The following is a 26,645-nucleotide window of genomic DNA, read 5'->3' on the forward strand; positions in this document are numbered from 1 at the left end:
CCTATACCAGATATTGTATGTCACCACTTTATTGACCAAGTATAATTTATCAATTCAGGTTACACTGCTAGAAAGCGAAAACTATATACACGAGCATTATCAATAGCAGTGTATGATTCAGGTTGCTACGTAATTGTCTTTCCTTATATTTTAAGCAAAATAGTCGACTCTGGTCAAAGTGAAAGTTGATCCGACAATGAAGTAATGTATATCTAGATTTCTTTGACAATTGTGATCTATACTAGGTCTTGTCTTTTCCTTTAAGTATCCTTTTACAGTTTCATTAGTTGACAACTAGCTTTCCCTCATTGTCGTCTTTCTTTTTTTTGGTGGATTTTGTTGCGGTGGTCCTTGTGATCGTCATCATTTTTATTGTTGAGATGGTATGAAAAGAGGCCCTAATGAGAGGGTGTTTGATGCGTGCTTGCAGATAATGGGGATAGCACTTAGTGCCTCCTCTTCTACTCTCAAAGACACTCGGAAAGTATAAGAGGGAGGAAAATATCCCTTTTGGATGTGGATTAGAAATCTCAAAAAGTAACCATTGGTGTTGCAATTACTGCAAGGACGGTATGCTGAATTTCTACTCCTTTACTGGCAAATTTTGCATGATTAACTGGGTTGAGGCACATATTCGGCTGGAGGTTTTTATTTTAGTTTTTCTGAATTATATTTCATGATATGAGTAGTGCATTACAATTCAATTCGCATAAAAGTGGAGTTGGAAACTAAATGAAAAAGTGTTGTTGTGAACACCTGTTCAACATTTTAAATCAGTTCCTTGGTATCTTCGAGTTTTTTATATTCTTTGATCAATATACTGTAAGGATTAAGAATTACAGCAGGTTTAAGTAAATTTTTCCCAATGTTTTTATCATTTTTTATAAAAGATCCACCGTCAGTTGGTAGAGATCTGACCTCCCACTACATGTCTAAAATGACCGAGACATAAAAATAAAAATTAAAGGCTGACTTTGGGCAAAAACAAACCACAATAGAACGTGGACTGGTTGGCAGTCCGACACAGAGCACTCAAAGACATTCAATCTCTCATATTGACAATATTACTGAGTGATAATTCAACCATCCTGAACCAAAATCAGATAAATATACCACAGCACCACCATGTTCAATAATATATCCTGTTTAAGAATGTTTTCAGCTCGTTTTTGCTTATATAAGAGATGCAGTGACCTCAGTCATGCGCTCTCTCCTTTATTATGTTGCCGGGAAACAGCACTCAGATGTTTATTTACTGATGCTTCTTCTCATATTTAAAGCCCCAGTTCTGTTCTCTTTTTTTATTACACCGTTGGTGGCCAAGCCATTAAGGAAGACATTTAACGATGAGAACTACTGCTAAAACGCGTTTAGATACTTCTTTGTTCTGTTTCTAAATTGAGGAAATTAAAACAATGAACTAAATTTAGTCTAGGTCTCACCATCTGAGGCTTGCACTTTGGCAAAGGTGTTGAAACCTGCTTAGATGTGTACATCAAGGAGCCTTTCTCCATATCAAGGCATGAGCTGGCTTAACGCTTCTTTTTGAGGTGTGCTGTGGAAAAAGATCTGACGTCTGCAAGCATGTTTTGATCCTGACTTCTTTTTAGCCATCATTTGTATGGACTCCCTCATAAAATCGCTTATCAATGTAGAGGATTGCTTTTGCAAGCAAATATGTCAGTGATAGATATTAGTTCAGGTCTAAAACGGAGGGGTGGGGGGATAAAGGATCAATACTGCCAGTATATGGAATAGAAATTCTATTGTGATGTATCTATGTCTGTTTGGTTTTTGTAACCAATGTGTAAGGATCATTGTTTGGTACAATTAAGTTGTCGAAACACTAGCAGAAAGACATGATATTATCACTATTTACTGTCACATTTTTATATTTTCAATACTTAAACAAATATTCAATGACATGGATCCAAAACTGCCCCAACAGGGCATGTCCAAAGATTTTAAACACTGTTTTGATCACAGTTTTGTTGGTGAAAAAGCAACATTACTCCCACTGGAGAGTCGCCAATTGGCTTCTGTTTTAATCTCATAGCCACTGAAGGACGTTATAGCCACAGTAATATCAATGACTAATGTTCTCGCAGCCAATTGAATTTTAATGGGCCGTTCCCACAAATATCAAAAACCTTCACAATTTATACAGCCACATTAAATAGAGAAAATGAAAGTGCAACCCAAACAAAATACGATCAGAATGCTATCATAAAATGGTCGCACACTTCCCGCTGACCTCCCACTAGGGTCTGATATCGCAATGCTAGACTATTTATTCTCGTTAATGATCAGCCCAGGAGGGTGCAATAACACTGCACATCTTTTTTCCATCTAAATCGCCAGCCTTGTTAAGGTGTTGGGAGCGTGTGGAAGATTTGCGCTTTTGTTTAATCGCTCATCCTTGCCGTGACCTCACCACGAGCGAAAGCCTCAGTCACACACTGGCAACAAAAGCTTCTTCTACCTCTACCGCTGACTGAGTTGCTGATGGATGAGTTGGAAGCTGAGGAGTGACCATGATGTATGATTTGCGGAACAAATGAGGAAACCTGCACAGGAGCCGTAGGATGTGTGCTGGCGTTTTCAATCTGTAAAAGCCCTCATACTGTGCTGTGTACTCAATCCCAACTTTTATATGCTCCACTTTCAAAATTACATTTACTGTTGACAGTAAATGTATGAATTTGGAATTCTTAATTGCATCATCTGAAGAAAATATATCAGTGTCTGGTAGAAGACAGTTGTAGTACAGGACCCTTCAAACAAAGAAAAAATACTTTTCTGGCATTGACAGTCATAGCCATTTTTGACATGGACTCTTTTAGACGTCAATGGCATTGACGGGTATCAGTCTGGCCGTTACTCCGACCTCTATTTGTCCTTCTACTACAAGTACATGTACTCCAACTTCTGTTACGTGTAATAGTACTTTTATTCCTGGTAAATTTCATGTGTACCTCTACACTTCTTTTCTCACTTGTAGTACAAGTGATTTTACATGTACCTGTACACTTCTTTTCTCACTTGTAGTCCAAGTAATTTTACGTGTACCAGTACACTTCTTTTCTCACTTGTATTGGTACTTGTTACTTCCACTGCAGGCAATATTAATTCTACCCCTAATTATACTACAAGTACTTGTACCTCAATTGCAAGTACTCATCCTTGTACTCTAACTAATCCTCCTTCCCTAACACTTTATATTGCATTGCTTTGTTGAACCACACTGTATTGATACACCAGCATATCAAGAAAAAAAATAATATCACTATGTACCGTATAGATGTTTGGTACGATAGTGTCGAAATACATAGACAAAGGATTGACGTCACCATTTATCAAAGTACAACAGGTGTGTCGCTTTTGTGTTTTTAATGAATCTCTCCTGGATTGATATAAATCATCGAAGGTGTTACGGTCCAGCGGCGGTAGAATCCTGAAAACGTCGTCCTGTTAGCGACGGTGTGCTGATAACCTTCAAGACGGCCCTCTTTCTTTTCAAACGCTCTTATCTTCTTTCGCACACATTGGCCCACACGCACAACCGACGTAACCGCAATATTTCTACCCGTTTCATTGGCACCCGCTGGTCTGCACCCGCTAAAAGACTCACCACGTCCCCGTCCTTTTTTTTTTTTAAGACGAATGGCGTTCTTTCACATAAACATGCTCTCAAATTTAGCTCTATTGTATAAAGTGATGGATAGTACTAGTATTGGGAAGCAGTGCACTGGAAGGGGGAAAATTCCAGGGTGGTTGTGTGCATAATTTGTGGGATAAACACGGCCGTCTTGTTTTGAATATGCACACATTAGCAATTAGCTGGGTAAATTAAGTGGAGCCAAATGAAATGGCAGTGGAGCAAACAGGCATGTTAATGAAAAGCCTCAAGAAACAAATGCGTGCATTTAGATACAGCGCTCATCAAAGCAGAACAAATGCAAGGTCAACATATGAAATGAAACGCTTTTAACACAAAAGGGTGAGAGGAATCGGTTTCGGGTGTTGAAGCATCACATTGCTGTCTTAGCAATACTTTTTACACGTTCCTATGAGAGTTGATGCTATGATCAACATTGAAAATTACTCGGTCTCTTTATTCTTGGTCTATGTCCTTTTGTTTTTCAGAACCGCAACACTATAAAGGGCATATTTCGCTTTTGAGGACCAAAAGGCAATTTGAGAAATTCAAACATGTTCGATTTTTGTACATTCTGTCAAGTAGGTCCTGGAGACACTTCAAGGTCTAAAATAGTTGCATGTAAGATGGCATGTACTTTGAAAAGTGAGCTAGATATTGCCTTGCGTGAGAAAACAGAGGAGTCGAATGGGGTATCTCGGTAGGGCTTCATTATGGGTGAACTGGTGGGCTTATGCCCATGTGGGTGAGCTTGTTGGCTAGGAATGATCATTTGGATTTGGCAGTTGAGGGAGATAGTTATGATAGTTTTTTTTATATTTTCCATTGTAGTTTGGTTGTAATTTGTCCTGAAATTATTTGTTTGTGTAGTTTGGTAGTAGTTTTAGTTTTTAGACACCCACAATCGAAGGATTAGTTTCTTAAATTGAATTTTTTTATTTGTTTTTAAAATTTCCGTTCTTTTTTCTTTAGATTATAGTTTAGTTTTTTTAAGTCTTAATTTTATTCATTTAGTTTGTTTCTGTAAATGATAACTTGAGAAATTAAAGGAAAAAGTATGGATTAAAAAGTAGAAGCCGATTTAGCCTGCACAGAATTGAAAGAAAACAACAATTTCCCTGACGTAAACATTCAATCCTTCAAGAATAAAAAAGAAAACCTCAAATGTCCACCAGTAACGGCAATGTCTTCGCTAGTTAGCTAGGCCCTTTATACATGTAAAAATGTGGGTTCATAAAGGCATTGTAATCTGGGCTACAGTTTCTGATGCTATCACTTTTTTCGCCCTTAACTTTTTTTCCCCATCCTCTTTTCCTCCCTTCTCTATTCCAGCTTCCTGTTTAGTCACAACAACCATCTCTACCTCAACTTAAAAGTTTCATGTCGTTTTCTTATTCCTCGCTTATCTTTTCTCCCCCTGTGTTGTTGTTGTCGTCCATTTTCTCCCTTTCCTACTTTGGGCGACTCTTGCAGTAGAGATTAAAGTGATCAAGGACCTTCCGTGGCCCCCTCCGGTGGGGCAGCTCAACAGCAGCCCTCCCCTGGTGGAGGAGCTGGAGTCACCCTCGCAGACGGTTCAACCCTCGTCCGGACAAGCCGCCAATGAGCAGCACCATCACGGTGGGTGTTGGTGTTCCACTTTTCAAATGTCCATCCCGTTGAGTCCATCTTTTCATCACTTCATCCATTCTTTTACCATATTTCAACTCATTCATTCTTGATTCACTTGTGATCTGGATTTGGAAGAAATGATAGGGTCTTGAATAAGGATTGCTGCAATGTTAATGTTTTTTGGGTCACAATGTCGTCAAATTAAGCTCTGGTGGCAAAATAAGCACCCCGTAAGCCCATTGGGATGAGGCACTGTATTAGTCAATGTGATTTGTTGTGGTTAAATAGTTTTTTGGGTCTTGCGAAGTGGATGTACCGCGTCAATGTAAACTTCCATAGCAATCCATCTAAAAATCAGATTCTTGGGCTCTGTGCCAATTTATGAGGTTACAAAGCAATTACATTATGCAGAAAATTCCCATCAAGGCAATCAAAATGAATGATAGTCTGTGGTTTATATTTTTAGCATGGTGCCATCATTTTTTGGTTATCGTTTTTTTCTATATTTAGCATGCATGTTCAAAAAGAGCTCAAGACCGTTGAGGTGTGAATTGATGCCTATGGTTTGTTGCCAAGTCAGTTTCAATCTAAAAAATCAAGTTTTTTTTTGTTGTTGTCTGTTTTTTTGTTTCTGCTGTGCTGTTGTCTTTGGACATAATGACAAAACCTTTATGGATATTAATCCTGTAAATCCAAAAAGCCCTCATCAAGGTCCTTGAGAAGTTAATGTTGCAATATTTTACTCTTTTTCCACTTGTGGAAATCAGTTCATAGAAATTTGGTTTAGACCCAACATAATCATTTAAAGAACCCCACCCCAAGGAAAACTATTTTTCTCCAATAGATGAATTGTTTAGTGTCGATTGAAAGTCTTTACAATGCACCAATTGTGGCCTTGGTTGATATCTTTTGGAAACACCCCACGTTTTCAATCTGGATTACATGTGGTGGAAAATCACACACTCTTATGCTGAGTTTTAAATGCTGAGGGCTCATTAGTTTTAATTGTGCCCAAATGCCTCCTGTCTGCGTAATCATTCGCTCTGACCTGCCATTTCCTCTTGTCAACATACTTGCTGCTCTTCCAGATGGCTCGCCAAATGGATTCCTTGGTTGACTAGAGATGAATGAATCGTACTTGGCTTAAATTGTTGGAGCCTTCCGTGTAACTGTAGTAGTAACAGGTACATGTGGGAACAGAAATACGGAAAAACGGTCCTAAATATTAGTATAAAAACTATTTCGAAGTTATTTTTTGGAGGTTGAGACTCGTAGGGAGACAACTTTTTCCGAAAAGCAGTTCTTTCCTAGACTCGCTAGTCAACTGCTGCCATTAAACATAGAAATGAAGTACGTGTAGCGGAACTAATGTAAAGGAATGGGATGCCCCCCCTCTGAGATTTGCACGTAAAAGGACACCGCCGTGCGCTGTGAGTGAGGACTTGATTTATGTGGGCCAATCCATGGGAAAGCCTGTTGGTTCCCCCATCCTCAGCCGCCATGCGAGTGGCTTTGAGATTAGCATCCAACTGTAAAACGATCCTCACTCGGTCTGAGCCAGTCTGGGAGGTGATTTGATTGCCCCCTGTGACCGAGTGCCTCTATTTTCGACCGTACTTGTCCTTATAAGAGTCACTGGTGACATGGGGCTCCTCCCATCTGACTTTAGGGGGCATCCTGGATGGTTTTCCTTTCCAAATATATTGTCAGTCAAAGTCAAGATTTAAACCCAAAGAATGGTTCATTTTGTAGTTAGCTTTGTGGTTTTGGTATTCTATAATAGCAAATCCAATTTTTTTTGTCCATTTTTTTGTTAGTGTATTACTTAGTTGCAAAGGACCAGAGAATTTTTCTTTAGAATTCTTCATCTCAAGTCTCTTTTTAGTTTGTTTATTTAATATTAAGCTGTGGTGGTACTTTACATGCATATTAATGTACATGATTTAAAACGAGTATTATTTACAAATTGCTCATATATGGGCCATTTCCTTCTGGCAAATAGTTTTCTCTATTTATTACAAAAATATTGTTATCTATTTTCCATATTAAAATGTTTTTATTACATTTTGATTTACAGTTTAATATCCATTTGACAGCAAGACACATACTAATTTTTTTTCCATTGTAATTTTTAGAGTGCTTCCCTCAGAAGGCTAAAAAGGGCACGTATGTATTCTCTCCATCTGTCAGGATCAGACAGACACTCATCTGATTCCAACCACAATAGCTGACAGTTTTTGTATGTGTGTTTTTTTGTTGTTGCGTACATTCTCATCCTTCTTAAGCTGCCCGTCGGGAGCTTTTGTTCTTCTCTCAGCCAATCATCTCGTCAATCTGCAGCAGAAAAGGAGTACATTCGTACATATATTCTCTCGCAGAAGAAATGCAAAGGCATACTGCTCCGATTGTGATCCAATCAAGGCAGAATGATCCTCAAGATTTTCTTTTTTTGTTCGCTATAGAGAAGTGAGAAGATGTAGCCAAGGGGGCTGATCATAGACTTCAGTTCAGTGTCTGTCTATCCAAAAATAGGAACAAAAAAGATAGACAGGGAAGACTTACATAACACACCTTGTCTTGCATTCTATTGATTTGTTTCGTCAATATTACTTGATTCCAGGGCTCATTCGAAACCTAACTTGTCAATATTCTACCGATTTTCAAACATGGAGTATTAGACCAGACAGAAGTGAAAAATAATTACAATTTGAGATACAATTGTCAGTTTTACGCTACAAAATTAATTCGTTTCCATTGGGTTTCGCCACAAAAATCCAAAGACTCATGGAAATAAGGCACTTTATTATCTCCCTGTATTTCTGATTACTTGATAATTTCGATTTATGAGTAGCAGTTTTAACAAGCAATTTTGCATTTTACAGATGGAAATTCTATGTTTGTTCATTAGTCAACAGTCTGCTCTTATATCAAATCATCACTATTTGACTTCGTACTACCTATATTTTGTCTCAGTTTAACCTGAAACTGTTGCCTTTTGATTATGAAGAGAGCCAGTTTAATGAAAAATGTTCACTGTGATATGCATGTGTTTTTATCAGGCATGGTTAGAAAATAGCATTAAAAAAAGGTTAAGGAAAAAGTCAGGTAAGAAGTTGAACTGAAATCAAAATATAAAGTCAACATAGATAAAAGTAGCAAAAACATGCTTTGTGTGGTCCTATTCAGTCAGTTACCATGGAAACAAAATGTATTAGACTCATAGCACATCGGCAGCCATCAACTAATACCATTAGAAGAACAAATCTTGATCGATCTGTAACATCAGTTCACTCAAGGTGTAACTTAATCGAGAACATTTACTAATACAAAAGAAAACGCCAGTTTCTTTACATAATTAAAAGCACAACATTTAAATGCATTTTTAATGCTATTTTTTTAAGAAAAGAGAAAACACAGTGGGAGTTCTTTCTCAGAAAAGTGTTTTTTGTTAAGACCGTCCTAATGCTTGGTTAAAGTGAGCAAGACATTAACTACACGGGTCAAAGTCAATTTGAGTTCAATTTTTTTGCTCCACTTTCCTCAATTCTGGATTTAAAACGTTACTCCTTAGTGTTTTTAAAGCTGCTGATAGCTCACGATGCTTCAGGAATTAAGATTGATATAAAAAGTCATTTGGCTCTCATGAATTTGTAGTAGATTGTATCAAGAGCGTTAAGTTCATTGATTGAGTTGAGGTAAAGGGGGGCCCCTACTGTTTAATCCTAGAATGACATCACTCTTGTTTTATTGAACCTAAGGATTCACTACAATAAAAGTCATTGTCCAAATCATCAATTTAGAGTTCTCATAGAGGTCCATCAAAGACTACATTGTCCAAAATAATTTGCTAAACCGCTACACCATTTGAACTTGACAGGTTGACACGATGGTGCAAACACCTTCTTTATCATTCCAAGTCTGCGCATTATGACAGCCAGACTTGATCATTTGAAAGTGATATGGCAGCTCCATACAGATGGAACTGGATCAAATACATTGAGATTGATTAGACTCCTTCCCTGAAGAGATTCATTCACTGGCTGAGATGTGTTTAGAATTCCATGGTATGGCGCTTCAAATGTCATCAAAAGCACGCGTAGCCCGCAAACTAAACACATCTCTTTGGGCAAGTTGTCACTCTGGCTAATAAAAAGTAGACGCAACTCCATCGGTGACGGAGGGCTGTTGTCAGCCTCGTACGTCAATTCTCTTCATCAAGAGCCACAGCAGCAGCCGTTGTTGGTACGTCAAAGCTTTTGGACAACCCGACAGAGGCCGCTCGCGCATGCCGGTCCCACCACCGGCGTGTCTGCATGGCTCTAAAATAGGTCTTTTCCAAAGCCGTGGGTGCTGCGACATCAATTATAGTGATGGATGACGGCAGGAAAAAGACCAAAAGCCACACACATGGGAAACACACAAGCAGGAGCTCACTGGCTATGGTGAGCCTTATGTAAATATCAAATAGGTTTAATGACCTATGCCAGTCAACCGTGAACGAATACCAACTTGTCATGATGTGTAATGTTTAACTTTTTGTTGTGTTTGTTTTGCTGCTGATTTTCACACGTGCTGTTTGCTGGGATTTGAGTATGGAGGGATTTGTACGTTTGTTGGTGTGTGTTTCGGGTTGGATTGATGGAGCAAGTGTGGCCTTGATTTGGACGGATTCCACGCTAGGTGACGTCGTTGAATGCTCGTAGTTCAACTGAAATTTACAGTGATATGCAGTTTCCCACCAATTTAAATAGAACTTTCAGATTTGGGGGAATGTTATGTTAGATCTTTAATCCGTTTTAAAATTGGATCAATGACCGTATCTGTGCAGCGTAAATACTGAGGATGCTTCTTTTACTCCTTTGTTGTTGTCTCGCTTTGGTAATGCTTTCAGTTTTTGCAATTGGATTTTGGTAAAAAGGTAGATGATGGAGCATTATATGCTGCTAGGTTTCATTAGGTGTAGTGAACTGCTCAAATTAGGTCCAAATGCCATCAAAAATCCATTTGCAAATAGCGAAAATGTCCTTAAATCTCAATTTTTGTTGTTGTTGTATTTTTTGCAGTCCAGTTTGATGGTGTGGAAAAATCGCGAATGTCGCCAACCAAGGATGGGAAAAACCGTCCACTGCAGCGACATTCCAGCGGCTGCTTGGTGAACACCAAAATGACGTCAGTCGAGCAGCCTGCCTCAACCGTAGGGGAACGTGTCGATCCCAGCATGGCCTTGGAAAGCCAATTGTGAGTCTTGTTTTGGATTGTGTTTTTGCTATTGCTAATTGGTTGCGTCTGAACTATGAACATCACATTAAACATAAGTCAGAATCAGTGGCCCTCCAAACCTAAATGACACCCTGGATGTCGGCACGAGACGAGACTGTGGGCATTGGTTCAGGGTGTAACTTTGCACTTAAAAATAAGATCAGATGCGTGCAGTTAGGATATAGAATGGAGCAATGAGACTGCACAGTCAAATTCATCTGGATATACACAGCAATGTAAGTTAGCTTCTCCAGCCGTGAAGCCGTAATGTTACAGTGATGAATCTAAGACACTGTTTAATACCCACAAAGATCAGGAGACTAGATGTAGTAAATTAAAACATCTCAATCCTGATGTTTTCCACTTCATTGATTTCCTTAGCTGGTACCACGGCGCCATTAGTCGAACGGATGCAGAATGCCTTCTCCGGCTGTGCAAAGAAGCCAGCTATCTGGTGCGGAACAGCGAAACCAGCAAGAACGACTACTCTCTATCACTTAAGTAAGTACTACATTCTCTTAATTCAAATACTAGCTAAATAATCAGATCAGTGGAAATTTGATGTACGAGCATACATGTTGTGCAATTTATAAAAAGGAAAAAAAAACCCTTAGCCTGTCGATACAAATTGTATTTGGGGTATTAAATTAGTGGCTCATATAGTCAAGATTGAACAACTTTTTTTCCTATACTTTAAAGCGACCAAAATAGGTTCACCTGGACTACAATAGTGTGCTGACTGTGCTGTACCCTTATGCTAATAATATTCACCTTTCCCACCTCTACCTCCCGCCAACATCGCCCTCATCCTTCACCTCGCCACACCGGCCTCATAATCTGCTGACAGTTCAAGTACTGCCGCCCTATATCAGTGAACCCTGATCCTCTGTGGAGGGTGGTTCTGATTGGCCAAGTTAAGTCTTGACATTTTGTCGGGGTGAACTTCTTGTCCCCAGGGGAAGCAAGAAGTTACATCGCATTTTTATTATGAGAGCACATTGCCACCACAGTATGGATGTGGCCATGTTGGACAATATGGAAAAGTAGTTAATTTGCAAGAACGATGGCAGCATTTCAGATTTGAAGGCAGACAAATGACATTTCGGAAGGTCTTTCCGATTTCACAATGACCTTTTTAGATGGGAGATGAAAGTGTAAAATACAGACAGACGCTGATTAGCCTCCTAGAGGACAAAAGAACGTATAAGTTATTTTTCTGTATGTTTCTGTACCTGGCCACCTCATCGTTTATTACTATGCCTGATAAAAAAACACAATACTTTACATGCTGGTAAACAAAAAACCCTAAATTTAAAAAATAAAGAGACACAAAATGATCCCTACTGCAAAGTACACGTTAGTCCCTTGCTTCAAAGACATCACAGTTTAATTGTTCCTTTTCCAAAGCTTTGAAAAATTCAAAAACAGGCAAAAATAATTGCTCTTATCATAAAATGGCACATTAAAAAACAGCAGTATTTGGCTTTGATTTGGCTTTTGTGTTCGTAAGTGCCAATAAATTATTCTCGATCAAAGCCAACACCGCGGTAAACACTGGCAAACATTCTATTTGTTTTCACACAACAAGGGCACACTCAAGGAAGCGGACTATTTGTAAACAAGCAATTAAAAAGTTAATTTCCATGATACACTCCCTTTTAAAACTTGTATTTGCCAAAACTATCTGTTGATACTGAAAGCAGCAAAATAATTTCCCAAGGGTACTAAACTCCGCACCCACCAAAACAAGCACAAATTCCATGTTTAGCACTAAATAATCAATACCTTCTCGAGTATTGTTATCACGCCGGACAACTGAAAATTATTATAAAACAACCCGATGACCTCGATATGACTGTTTCAGGTCATATACATTGGCCAAAAGAGATGAGTTAGCCTTCTGGATGCTGCAGCCATCATTAATTCACATCACAAAACTGTCCAGCTGGACCTCAATAACGAGACAGTAGCTATTAAAATGGATACGCAGCCAGTGCAGAAACCTGATTTATTTATTGCCTTGAAGCTATTTGGGCTCTGGATAACTGATATTAAAGGGTTGCCTATAGCATAACTTGTCGAAGATTGTGGTTTTTGGCCGGAGTAGAAAATTAAAGTCACATTTTCCCAACAGGTTGCACCTGTAGAAATCATGGCATCACTTTTACACAGAAGGGATCATGTGTCGTGCTACCGCAAGTTTAGAGTCCTGATCAATGTGGGAAATAACTGTCCTTATGCCTATTTGTCTGTACTTTGTGGGATTTGTGTATTTTGGTGAACGAATGCCTTAATCCAATGGTTTCAAAAGTGCAACCCGCGTGCTGGGATTGGCCCAATAGGGCGTCCAATCCGGCCGGTAAGGTTGTTGTCCCTGACGGACACTTTTTAGCGCGTTCATATTTGCTTACAGAATTAAATTTCTTTTAAAGGGGTGCCAGAAAACCACAAGTTTTTGGATTGTTTCAGGATAGTGCGCTTGGTTCAATTTGGGGGTTAGGGTTAGGGTTAGGGTCAACAACAAAACTGTGCGACACATCGCAAAACTTCCACAAAGCTTCTTCCCTAATAATTGGCGCTGCTGGGCATGAGGCGACATGGATTGAAGCCTGAAAAGCAATCCTAGGACTGACATATGCCGAAGAGAGGCAGAAGCAGAGGTGATGACGAGTTCAGGCCCGCTCAACACGAGGCGAGCTCCCCAGCTGCCACTGAAATTGAGCGGAAGGCCCAAAGTGAGGCCGATCTGTGTCTCAGGTTGCTGAAAGATGCATGAGGTCGAGTAGCGGCATGTGTGTGCCCTGCATTATTGATACAGAGCGACAAAATCTTCCCCAGATGCTTCCCTGACCTAAAAGGAAGTGTTTTCTATCCACCCTGCCACTCGCAACCTCTTCGCGCCTCCTTTGCCACTCCTGCAGGAAATCCTTTTAAATAGTTTTACTTAAACAAGTGTTATAACATCAGTTAATACTTTGAAAACCATCAAAAGCAGTTATGGAATCTGTGACCGGATCTTGATATACAACAACGATTTCAAAATGTTCTCGACGGCTGTAGAAAAGAAAGCAGCCAATGCCAGCTCAACAAAAACACAATCAAATGTGACATTAGGTTGAGAGAGTGTCTCAAAACTTTGGACCACAGATGTACAAGCTCATGTTCGTTAGATTTGACCGCAAACTTGATACACGTTTGGCACCCAGCCGGAGCGAAAAGCTGGCAGTACTAACTTAGCACGTAGCAGCAAAGAAAATTAAGTTTCAATTTGAGCCGTTTGTATTGTATCTCAGTTTGCTGAGTTATTTCCGCTAAATTAAAACACAAAACCCATTTCTGTACTTTTCTCCTTCAAGGCCATTTCTCGTTTACTACCACAGTAACAACGCAAGTTTCAATGCTGCATGATGTGGCTCCATTGACTCATTTGCTGATGGAAATTTGGCACTTGTGTTTGGGAAGCACGCGAAATGAACCAACAAAGCTCAAGAATGCTGGTTTTTCGTCAAAGTAGGAATAAGTGAGGGGTGGGGACAGGAGTTATTCTGAAACGAAGGCTTGGTTGTGTATGTGTAGGTTATAATTATGTGTTGAGGTTAAACAAAGGAGATGAAAGGTAAACTAGCTTCCCAGGAGAACTCAAATGCTAACTCGTTAACAAAGTAAAATGGCAAAAAGTTGATGGCTAACTGATAATGATGTCTTTGCAATGAAAAGCGAACTTGCAACAATCCGGTTTTGTGCAATTCAGTTTATGTATATGGAAGGAAGCCCAAAGCTCATTTGGCCTACGGTTATGTTTTCAAAGGTTTATCACCCTAGTCTAGACTTATCTTATGACAGATTGCCTTTTTTTATTTAGACGTCTCATATTCTGCAAACTGAATCGTGCTATAGGATGTTGCCGGATGTCGAAGGCATGGAGATAAGCCGCTATCGCTGGGGACAAATGGATTTCAATCAGACTCGTAAAAAGTCAATGCTGGCGGGAGCAGATCTTGAACGTGATTAGACAAAAATCTGTGTACTATTGTTATGTATGACAAAACTACAATAATAGGTTTTTGATAGGATTTTAACATAGATTTTAGGGCTTCCTGGTTTTAATGTTAGAATTTTAGCTTAGGTTTTTGCTTTATGAGTTAGAAATGATGCATTAGGACTTGTTGGTTTTGTCAGCCATTTGTTAAGTTCCCAAACCCAGCAGAATAAACCAATATTTTGTGGTATTAAGCCGCTTTTCTGGTTACAGGACCTTAACGACCTTACCTTTAGCCAACTGGATAATGGCAACGCATTATTGAGTGCTGTTATCCCTCTAGTTCTCTGCCCAGAACGATTTTGTGCATCAACAGCGATTAACATTTGCTGGAATATCATTGGAGAATCTACAAAAACAAACCCTGAAGTGTTTTTGCTTTTTAAGTGTGTCTCTGTGTCACTTCGCATCCTCCTCCAAGGGACCGACGTTTCATCAAAAGCACTTTGTAGTGAGTATTTTTAACAAGAGGTCTCTTAGCTGCTGGATGTCGAACTGAAGTGGTATAGCAGACAGAGATGTTTCTACTTGAACTCTTAGATGACACTCTGGAGACTCAATATTGGAAAAGTCACAGAGGTGTGTTTACTCTGCTTAATTTGAGAAATGTTACACAGAGGACTCGCCTGTCAAAAAAGTGTCAATTTAAGCAAGTCGTCACCATGTTTGACAGCTTTATCTCGTTTTTTTTAGGGCGCACTCAGTTTGAACTCTGTATTTTTTGTTGTTATCTGCAGTACTTTCTTTCTGTGCGTGATAGTGCAAAGACATCCGTGGGGTTACACTTGCGATAGTAGCTATCTTGTAAGCCAGATAATTGAAGAGTTATTTCTCATCTCAATTTTTACATTCTCCAGATGGAAAAGACGAACATGTGTTTGAATTAAACTCACCGCTGAGTGCAATATCAAGCAGGTTTCTTTAAAGTGGAATTAAATGCAGCTATTTTTCTCCACGAATCTGTTGAAATAGGCTGCCACTATTCAAAATAAAGGTATTGTGATTACTGTCATTTTAGTGAAATAACAATATATATATATATACATATATATATATATATATATATATATATATATATATATATATATATATATATATATATATATATATATATGTATGTATGTATGTATGTATGTATGTATGTATGTATGTATGTATGTATGTATGTATGTATGTATGTATGTATGTATGTATGTATGTATGTATGTATGTATGTATGTATGTATGTATGTATGTATGTATGTATGTATGTATGTATGTATGTATGTATGTATGTATGTATGTATGTATGTATGTATGTATGTATGTATGTATGTATGTATGTATGTATGTATGTATGTATGTATGTATGTATGTATGTATGTATGTATGTATGTATGTATGTATGTATGTATGTATGTATGTATGTATGTATGTATGTATGTATGTATGTATGTATGTATGTATGTATGTATGTATGTATGTATGTATGTATGTATGTATGTATGTATGTATGTATGTATGTATGTATGTATGTATGTATGTATGTATGTATGTATGTATGTATGTATGTATGTATGTATGTATGTATGTATGTATGTATGTATGTATGTATGTATGTATGTATGTATGTATGTATGTATGTATGTATGTATGTATGTATGTATGTATGTATGTATGTATGTATGTATGTATGTATGTATGTATGTATGTATGTATGTATGTATGTATGTATGTATGTATGTATGTATGTATGTATGTATGTATGTATGTATGTATGTATGTATGTATGTATGTATGTATGTATGTATGTATGTATGTATGTATGTATGTATGTATGTATGTATGTATGTATGTATGTATGTATGTATGTATGTATGTATGTATGTATGTATGTATGTATGTATGTATGTATGTATGTATGTATGTATGTATGTATGTATGTATGTATGTATGTATGTATGTATGTATGTATGTATGTATGTATGTATGTATGTATGTATGTATGTATGTATGTATGTATGTATGTATGTATGTATGTATGTATGTATGTATGTATGTATGTATGTATGTATGTATGTATGTATGTATGTATGTATATATATATATATATATATATATATATATATATATATATATATATATATATATATATACATACATACATACATACATACATACATACATACATACATACATACATACATACATACATACATACATACATACATACATACGTGTGTGTGTGTGTGTGTGTGTGTGTGGGTGTGTGTGCGTGCGTGTGTGTGTGTGTGTATGTGTGCGTGTGTGTGTGTGTGTGTATGTTTATATATGTGTGTGTGTATATATATATATATATATATATATATATATATATATATATATATATATATATATATATATATATATATATATATATATATATATATATATATATATATATATATATATAGGTATATAGGTATATAGGTATATAGGTATATAGGTATATAGATATATAGATATATAGATACTTTGTTTTATATTTTATTTTTAAATTTTTTTTACTTCTGATCCTATTTTTTCAAGAAATGTTTTGCCGACACCGATCCGCTGCCCGTATTTTTTGACCAGCAAAAATAATACAAAAAATAATCTAACCAGTAAATGATGAATCCGATTTTACCAATTAATGTAAATCCTGACATGGCAAGACAATATAACATTTTAAAGACAACCAGAGATATTATTTGTCAAGTCTGACGATCCAAATGCTTTTTCCTCATCAAAGTAAAGTATATAGAAAATTAAAAGAATGTGAATCCCCGTGGTTACACTGACAATCTTCATTTTCTATTTGCGAGCACAGGATTAGTGAGGAACTGTAAAAGGTATCGATCCAAGTCCGATGGAAGCGCGGAGGGAGCCTCTTCATTTGCTTTTACTGCTCTAGCTTAAGTGATTTATCCTTAGGGTTCATTAGCCACATCCTCATGTCGACCACGTGACACCTTGCACTTTAAGTACAAGTCTTATGGAATCCTCACCGGTTTCTCAATAACGACCCTCTTCTGTGCTTTTGTGTGTCTTTAGGAGCAGCCAAGGCTTCATGCACATGAAGCTTTCAAGGACAAAGGAGAACAAATACGTCCTGGGCCAAAACAGTTGCCCATTCGACAGCGTGCCCGACATCATCTACTTCTACTCCAGCCGCAAGCTGCCCATCAAGGGTGCCGAACACATGTCCCTGCTGTACCCCGTTGCCATCAGAACACTCTAATGTAGTGCGCCCTATAAACCAACACCTCCATTATGGAAAGGGAATTATCAAAACTGCTGATTTTGACTCATCTCACTGGTTGACCGATTCCCACGGATACACTCCCACGGATACTCTTTAATACAAGAGCTTTTTTTTTTAGTTTATTTATGACCAAAACATGCTTACTTCCCTCTTTTTTTTATTCCCACAGAGGCCACCATGACATCATTCAGCTGAAAAACTGTAAGGTTAATACTAGAAGATGGATATTCGACTAAATTGGATTCCAAAATCCATTTTAACACAATAGAAAAACGCTCTGAATTTTTCTTTCCGTGCCAGTTTCAAACTGAGCCGGAAAACAAGAGTTGAGATCTCTCTAAATGCATGAGAAAAAACTAAACTCTGGCTTTCAAGCTTTTGCCTAAAGCCTCACTTTCACGTCAGATAAACTACGAAAAAACCTATAAACAAACCCCCCCAACCAGAATCTAAACCAGGGGTGTCAAACTCCCTTTGGTCTGCGGGCCGAATACAGCTTAATTTGAGATCAAGCGGGCCGGACCAGTAAACTCATTGCAAAATTACATAGAACTAACAATAAGCCCACTATTTTTCCTTTGTATTAGTCACTAATACTAATAATTAGTGCAAAGAATGAGTAAATTATCCAAATGTTTATTAGAAAAAAATCCTTTTACATTATGAACAATATATTATAAACAAGAGAATAACATAAGAACATAAATAAATGTCAATTCATGTTGTCTGCACGTACTAAAACACTGCGCCCTTAGCGGATAATACAAGAACTACAAATTTTAAAGAAAAATCATTTTTTTTTATACAATGCAGCTTTCTTCCCCGGCCCGTACCAAACCACCAGACGGGCCGGATCCGGCCCGCGGGCTGTATGTTTGACATCCCTGATCTAAACTCTCCCTCTTTTTGACTGGGGACAAGACAGAAACAACATTACAGCCCTGACATATGGCTCTTGTTTTGCTTTAACCTTGGTTCAATGCATCAGAATACTAAACGCTCCACTAATTCTTACTCCGCCCATCCCTCCATGACACTCTATGCACATTGATCCTTTTTTTTTTTAAAAAAAGGGGGTGTAACGACTGTCCATGTCAAAGATAGTCCAGTTTTCTTGCATTGATGTCTTTTTCTTGTCACCATCCATACTCTCCGCCATCCGTCAGCGATAGGGGGAGGCGGCTTACGCGAGGAAGGCCACCGCGAGAGCGTGATAGATAGGTCAACCTGTCCGAAAACCTTCAATGAAAGAACTAAACCCCCCATTTTAACCCTCTGGGCCATTCCGTCTATCCAACTCCTGCATTGTCTACCTCAGAAAAATCAATACCATTCAGCCATCTGTCTGCGGATCAATAGGTACAGTGGGATGGCCCGCATCGATCTGATCCCTGCTCCCCAATTTCTTTAAAATCCCATCATCCATTTAGATTTTTTTTTATATAAATGGGGGAAAAAAAGGACAATTCCAACCAGGCTTTGGTGTGTTTTAGTCACTATTTTGACGCTGTGTGATGTCAAATGTTGGTTTGAAGCCTTATATTGCATGGAGATCAGCTGACTACAATCCTGCTTTGAAATGATTGTTCCCTGACTGTAATTTATTGGTGGGCTAATTACGCCCCCTTTTTTTGTCGTGATCGTGTTCTCCGGCAAGACTCCTGTGGTGCTCTATGTTTTGCTCTTTTTAGCTTGTTACGCCTAGGCTCAATTCTTCTTAACCGACCGACATGGACGGCGCAGCAGTTTGTTGGAAGCCCGATGAACATTTAAACTGGATTTGATGAATTTATGTCTGGATTACAGAGATTTAAGAACACTTCTATTCCTGCTTTGAACTAACCTGAGAAAAACGGTCACTTCTTCCTGGATTTTGCTCACCAAGCACACTTACATTTTAGTTTTACCGCAAGTGGAAAGAGGGATCATATTCAGATGTCTAAATTAATAATTAGCAAGGTGAAAGGAAGAGATTTTTGACAGATGACCTTCAGAACTCACAGTCGTTGACTTTCAGTTTGATTTCTGAAATTATGACCCCAAAAGCTATACATGTTAGTTTATTTGCTAAAAATATTTGCCCTCCCAAATATTTCAGTACTTTTTGAATTGTTTAACTAATAATAACTTTGGTTTCGAGATAACTGCAATCGGATTGAATTTAACCACCATTCTGCTAATCACGTTAAAATTATTTATTTTTGACTTCCAATATCTTCCAGTTCCAAAGGCTCACACTATTGAATATCCAGTTGGTATTTTCTTCACTAATTTTGTCAAATTGACTTAGAATTACCGTATTTTCACGACTATAAGGCGCACTTAAAAGTCTGAAATTTTCTGTAAAATAGACAGTTTGCTTATAGTCCAGTGTGCTTTATATATGGAAAAAAATGAAAATGTATCATTCGTTGAAGGTGCGCCTTTAAATGCAGTGCGCCTTATAGTCGTGAAAATACGGTAACTTTGATTTCAGGTTCAAATTTATCAACAAAAGTTTTGCACATTTTTTTTCTCCAGGGTTATTCATCTACTAAAAACTTGAGTTCAGAAGGCCCACTCTTGATCATTTTTCTTCTCCTATATTCTTGCCAATTTATTCCAATTGAGATACCATCAACAATGTTAATTGATCGACAATTTTTGTGTAGCGCAACAGCCCCAAAACACAAAACCAACTCTTTCAGTCACCATTTTAGAATTACAGCTACAGAAAACAAAACTGTGAAATTGCTTGGTGAGCAAATCAGCACCAATTAGTCAAGTTTAGAGGAAGGAACAAGAAATTGTTCGTTAGCCGTGTGTGCTATGCAACCGGAGGACTCACGACTGGTGTTTCAACGGTACCAAAATGTCACACGGGAAGTCGACGGAAACCACTCTCTTGCTTAAAAAGTCAACGGGGTGCCGTCACATTAAGAACGATGGACGTCACTGTAGCTTTACTATGACTTTAAGTGGACCTATGCGAGAAGAGATAAAGAAGAAGAATGAATGTTGACGTAGGCTTATAAAAACTGCTGCTGATGGGAGTTTTATCACGAGAAGGGAGGCCTTAGATCTGGAGGAAAACGACTACAATCCAGGAGAACACTTTTCGGATTTCTCTATGGAAAAAAGCATCTCTTCTCTCTGAAGTGTCTTAAAATTGTGTGTGTTTGCGTGTGTGTGTGTGTGTGTGTGTGTGTGTGTGTGTGTGTGTGTGTGTGTGTGTGTGTGTGTGTGTGTGTGTGTGTGTGTGTGAGAGTGTGTGTGCAGCGTCCCCCTCCTGGCCAAATGTAAATACTGAATGTATTGTACGCACGGGGGGCGTGGAGAATTCTAAGTAAATAAATAAATAAAAAGAAGAAACCGGGTTTATTATAACTATAAGAGCTGTGGTGTTGTGGTGCTTCTTTTAGCGATGGGTGCCGGTTGCCATGGTGATGTTGCTCTGTAAATAGCGAACGGCGGTTACATTGTTTGAGTCAAGGACTGCGGCTATTGTCAGACGCTGGAGAGTTGGGTATTGATCCACTTGGAAGCACCATGCTAGTACATCTTAGTCAACTTGGACAGATGCACACAATATTGAGTCGACTGATGTTTGGAGTTCTAGGAAAGCGGTACTTCACTAGGGACAGATGTGTACCTAAGAAAAGGACATGGAAATGGATCTAAACTAGTCAAATACTAATATCAATACCAGTACTGAAAAAATAATAATAATACTAGAGTCAAAACTCATCTCAAATCTTGGTTTGTTTGTTAATGCAATTTCATGTTCCCTTTTTTTTCTAAGTTTCTAATAACTGCCATGCTTGAATAGTCCATATCGACCGGTCATCGTGATTAGAGTAAATTGCCGCTCTTAAAAGCCATTGACTCATTCCAGCAATTTTTAAGTGTTTCCTAAGAGCGTAGAGAAGATACGCTTTGAGTGAATTTCCCAAATCACTCCTTTATACCGTGTACTACTTGCAAAATTAAATCAAGAAGTAGCTTTAAACTATCTAGAAATGTTCACTCTTTGGCAATAACAGAAGATGGATTGGAATATTAACGATGCACGCTGTTGTTTATGAAATTACATTTTTTTTCATCTAAAAATATAAGGGACTGCCTGAGTGAGGCGGAATAACATAATATCTCATTCTAGACCAAGGGTGTCAGACTCGGGTTGGTTCGCGGGCAGCTTTAACGTCAATTTGGTTTCACGTGGGCCGGACCAGATATAATATTTAGATTTTTTTTAAAATGGATTAAAAGAACTGGATTAAAAGCCCTGAATATTCATTTTTTATAGAAAAGAAACTAGAACTGTTTATTTTAGCTTTTTAATCTATTTTTAGATTCTACAAAATGATTTTTTAACTAAAAACACAGAAAAAAAATTAAAAATTACAATTATTGATTTAAAAGGGGGAAAATCAGGAAATTTAATATACATCTATATTCTTCATTTGTATTTTTGATCCTAAAACACAAAGTCGGCACTCATCATTTACTTTCCCCGGCCACACGAAATGATGTGGCGGGCCAGATTTGGCCCCCGGGCCGCCACTTTGACATAGTTCTAGATCTAGACCAAATCCAAAGCTTTCTGTTAGTTACAATATTGAAATCTACCTTACCACTTTTCTATTGAATTGAATTATCCATCAAAGCAGGCATCCATTTCTTATTCTAAGGTTCCCTAGTGACTGTCTACCCTCTTGATATCCACCTTTCCATTAAGGCGTGAAACACACCAGAGGAGCTTTTGTGCACAAAAGAACCAGCCGAGAAAGGAAGTATATAAATACAAAAAAAAAAAAAAGATATTTGAAAGGAGTAGAATGGGGCTTTGAGGGGATAGAAGTGGTCTGCTGTCAACCATTTAACACCTGATGCAGTAACAAAAAGCAATCTCTGGTAACAGACATTATGCAAATGATGCCGCCTTTCACTTACGGGGTCTCATGTGGAAGACCATTGTTCTTCTCATCTGTTCTGCTATGATTAGAGAAACATTTACACATCATTTGACTGCTGCTGACAGAAAAAAAATACATTTATGAGCAGATTAAGTCCACCAGCGAAGCCTAAATATGATGTGCATTGTTTAAGAAAATACTTCATTTTAGTTTGATTAGAAATTAAGCAAAAGCCTCCTTGTTTAAACACATAAAAATGGAGGTAACTTGTCCAAACACACAATTATGGAGATTTTAACTGTAATGGAATGTTAATTGTTAACTCCCTAACTGTGATTGGTAGTTAACTTCCAAGTTAAAAGGCAGCAAAAATATTGGAAGAAGCCAGGCAAAATTTACCCAGTTATAACCAACGCGTGGAGTGAAATATTACTTTTTTTTGTAGTTTTAAATAAACCAATAATAGCCTGCAGGGTAAACAAAACAAAAAAAAGTAACTTGCTAACTCATTTTACCAGAAAACGGCCTGCTTTCTCCCTTCAAGAGTTTTGATTGGAAGATGTGTAACTTTACTGCCCTCAACTGGATAAACATGACAACTGCATAGCTTTTATTCTAACAAATTGGCAAAGATGCCTTTTAAGTGAAAACTTACAACATTTGGTCTTTAAAGGGTTAGGACAGGGGTGGGCAAACTTTTGGGCCCAGGGGCCGCATTGACTTAAGAAAATTGACAGATGGGCCGGGACAGCACAAGATACGATACATATAAAAAAGTGCATCCGTTAACAGTACATATGAAACATAAACAGGAAAAAAAGATTAAGTATTAACATACTCATCACTCATGATTAAAGTAAAGTATAAAGTATTAAGTCAAGTAAAAAGGAATGTATTAAGAAATATTAAAATGTAATTTTAAAAAAGATAGAGGGGCTGTGAAACATGAAAAATAAATAAGAGTGGACAGAGCTACTGCCAATGGCTTCCGCGGGACGGCGCCATCTTTGGGGAAAAAAACATTATTTGGACAACGTCGGCGGGCCGGATTAAAAAGCCTAACGGGCCGGATGTGGCCCGCGGGCCATAGTTTGCCCATGCCTGGGTTAGGATGTTAAGAATATATTACATCTTACACTACTTTAACAGTGTTTGACATGTAAAAAAAACACATTAGCATAAGGTAATAACTTGCAATGGCCACATATATACATAAAATAATGTCAAATACTTTTTAATTTATATGCCATGCTCTCTAGAAATGATGAGTTAAGTGTCCTGAGATTTTATTTTAAAACATCATTTAAGTTACAACTTTATAGCTTTACGTAATGTTTTTAGTTTAAGTGTAGTCAAACTGTTAATTTACTGGTTCAATTCCCTGAAGTCCCATTTTTTTATTCTTGCAAATCTGATAGTTGTCAAATTGCATATAAAATGCACAAAGTTGACCTGTGGCTAAAATGAAACTATTTTCCACAGACATCCATATTTCCATTTATTACAAATGTAACGAATGAACAACAGACCATTAGATGATGGATTAAACATCATGACATGACAACAAAAGAGTAATGTTGTTTCTTATTCAAGTCTCAGAATAGTTCCAGGAGATGAATGTGTTCAAAGTCCTGGTCCTCCAGCAAAGATGAGCTCCAGGGCAGCTTGGATGTCTCCATCGGTGGCTTGGAGAGCTCTGAGCATTAACTCTTCATCCTGGATACCCATGTCTCTGAGTTGTTGCAACTGCGATTGCCAACGGCCCTGAACGCATCACCCGAAATACAATACGTTATGCAACAATAAAAAAGTATTAAGAAATGCAAGACCAATTGCAACAATGCTTTCAAACTAAGCACAAAAAAATAGAGGGAAAGAAAAGGTAACCGAGGAGTTTCCATTAGGTGTACATCCTGACCTCTAGCGCCACCTTGCTGACAGATTTCCTTTGCTACAAAAGAAAACTAATCCATGCATGAATTCCACTGTAATTGTTTGTTACCTGCAGGGCAGACATGTTGGTGGCCTGAAGAGCTTGCTGCAGGGCCTGACTGAACAGGTCATTGCTGACGGGGGTCCCTGCCGGCATGGGGGGTCCGCCACCTGAAGGCTCACCCTAATGAAATAAGCGTATTTACCGTCACAGCAAATCTAAGAAAATAACATATTTTTAAGGGATTTTCCAGCAGAGCTTACCTGACTGGCTGTAGTCGGAGTCACGGCGCTGCTTTCAGGCGTGCTAGCGAGCGCTAGCGCCGTGGCCAGCTCGCTCTGCGTAATTGGTCGTGGGCCCGCGGCGCCGCTATGGTTCAGCGAGAGCGGTCGCATGCCCGCCGATACCCCCGCTCGGCTAGGAGGCCCCGCCGGACTGCCCTGTTACATATAACGGCATGAAAACACACCAGAATTGTCACCCTGGGAAAATGCCTGATGCTGAGAAACGAGCTATGACTCACAGATTGGAAGTCTTCGTCGTCATCGGACATGCCCTCGAACATGAAGCCTCCTGTCACAGAAGAAGAATGATTACACTTTCTGAGAACAGCAATCAAAGAGGTACCGTGTTTTCACGACTATAAGGCGCACTTAAAAGTCTGAAATGTTCTCCAAAATGGACAAGGTGCCTTATAATCCAGTGTGCTTTATATATGGAAAAAAAAATAAAAGTGTCATTCGTTGACGGTGCGCCTTTAAATGCAGTGCGCCTTATAGTCGTGAAAATACGGTCGTTTAAGACATTTCTAATCACTTTGCATTGTTCTGATGAGTTACAGGACATACTGTATGTCCAGTTTGCTAATGGTTTTACTCTTTTCCGTACGATTGATCATGAATAGTATGCCAGAAGATAGGAAAAGTTCTACCTGGCATGTCGCTGTAGGAGCTGGCCGATGCGTTGCGAGAAGAGGCAGAGGTGGCGGTTGACTGTGCCGGCGTACTTCCTGCTACGGAGTGAAGAACCAGGATAATTGCGTTGACCAAGGCTGGGTGGGAACTGATGAGCCTGTGAGAGAAGCCAATGGGAAATTCAAGGTATTTTTTTTTTTCTGATAGGACCAAAACGAGTACTCACGTGTCCAACATGTTGGGGTCAGTGAATTGCACAAAGAGATCTTTGTCTTGCAGCACACCTAAAAAACAATAAAACTGTAAGCATTTTGTTTCACACAAATTAAAAGATGGGGTCTTACCTAAGGCCACCGGGTCCGACCGGAGCCCTGGTGTGGCGACGATAATCTGATCCAGAGACTCTTTGTTGGTTAACATTTTGTACACCTGAATGCAGGGTTGACACATTGTTTTCAATTATTTTAATGATATTTGGGTTATTACTGTTCCTCACAATCCGTTTAACATATATTAAGGTATTTTTTTTGACTTTTGTGCCCTTTTCTTTCATTATAATTTAGACATCAGCCTCCCGAGACAACTAAAATTTAATATACTTTCTTTTTTAAACAAGGGAGAAGATCAATTCGTGCGTAACATACATTCAAAGACAGTCTCACCGATTCTCTATATGTGGAGTGTAGTGAGTGGAGAGCAGCATGAAGCATTCGGAACTCCCTGGATGCAGTAGCTCTGTTCACAGGTTCTGAAACACAAAAACAGGAATTCTAATTAATCGCCGTGCATTATGAATGACAAGTCTTCTTTGCATACCATGTTAAGACACACCTGCGATGCTTTCTGGCTCTGGCCAAGTCTTTTTCAGGATATGCAATGTAGACCCTGGTTGAATTCCACAGGCATCCAGTGTGAAGTCGTCCTTCAATTTACGTCCACAATGAACCAGCTCTGGGACAAGATAAGCGTTTTGTATTTATTTATGCAGAAGAACACAGGTTATCCCCCGCCTGCTGCCTGAAGCCAACTGGAATCGGCTCCAGCACCCCCTGTAACCCTTGTGAGAGGCTCGTA

At 38.5% G+C, this 26,645-nt stretch overlaps 2 protein-coding genes across 7 annotated transcripts in view; one reads left to right on the top strand and one right to left on the bottom strand.

Moving 5' to 3' along the window:
- shf (Src homology 2 domain containing F) overlaps positions 1-21,201 on the top strand; it is a 61,474-nt gene extending 40,273 nt beyond the window's left edge. For 2 of the 5 annotated variants that reach the window (XM_077713654.1, XM_077713655.1), the window contains 4 exons: positions 5,132-5,278; positions 10,333-10,507; positions 10,910-11,029; positions 17,619-21,201. In XM_077713654.1, coding sequence (XP_077569780.1) covers positions 5,132-5,278; positions 10,333-10,507; positions 10,910-11,029; positions 17,619-17,805 — 629 coding nt within the window. In that variant the 3' untranslated portion in view covers positions 17,806-21,201. The remainder of the gene's footprint in view (positions 1-5,131; positions 5,279-10,332; positions 10,508-10,909; positions 11,030-17,618) is intronic. The other 3 variants (XM_077713658.1, XM_077713659.1, XM_077713657.1) reach the window with 2 other exon arrangements.
- A 3,008-nt stretch (positions 21,202-24,209) lies between these two features.
- The window catches only part of ubl7b (ubiquitin-like 7b (bone marrow stromal cell-derived)), a 259,966-nt gene continuing 257,530 nt past the window's right edge, over positions 24,210-26,645 (bottom strand). For both annotated transcript variants that reach the window (XM_077713662.1, XM_077713661.1), the window contains exons 3-11: positions 26,403-26,522; positions 26,234-26,319; positions 25,916-26,000; positions 25,798-25,855; positions 25,589-25,728; positions 25,181-25,230; positions 24,921-25,097; positions 24,727-24,840; positions 24,210-24,488 (exon numbers count right to left, since the gene is read on the bottom strand). In XM_077713662.1, coding sequence (XP_077569788.1) covers positions 24,348-24,488; positions 24,727-24,840; positions 24,921-25,097; positions 25,181-25,230; positions 25,589-25,728; positions 25,798-25,855; positions 25,916-26,000; positions 26,234-26,319; positions 26,403-26,522 — 971 coding nt within the window. In that variant the 3' untranslated portion in view covers positions 24,210-24,347. The remainder of the gene's footprint in view (positions 24,489-24,726; positions 24,841-24,920; positions 25,098-25,180; positions 25,231-25,588; positions 25,729-25,797; positions 25,856-25,915; positions 26,001-26,233; positions 26,320-26,402; positions 26,523-26,645) is intronic.

Source organism: Stigmatopora nigra, chromosome 3 (genome assembly GCF_051989575.1).
Source record: "Stigmatopora nigra isolate UIUO_SnigA chromosome 3, RoL_Snig_1.1, whole genome shotgun sequence".
In the NCBI taxonomy this organism is placed as follows: Eukaryota; Metazoa; Chordata; class Actinopteri; order Syngnathiformes; family Syngnathidae; genus Stigmatopora; species Stigmatopora nigra.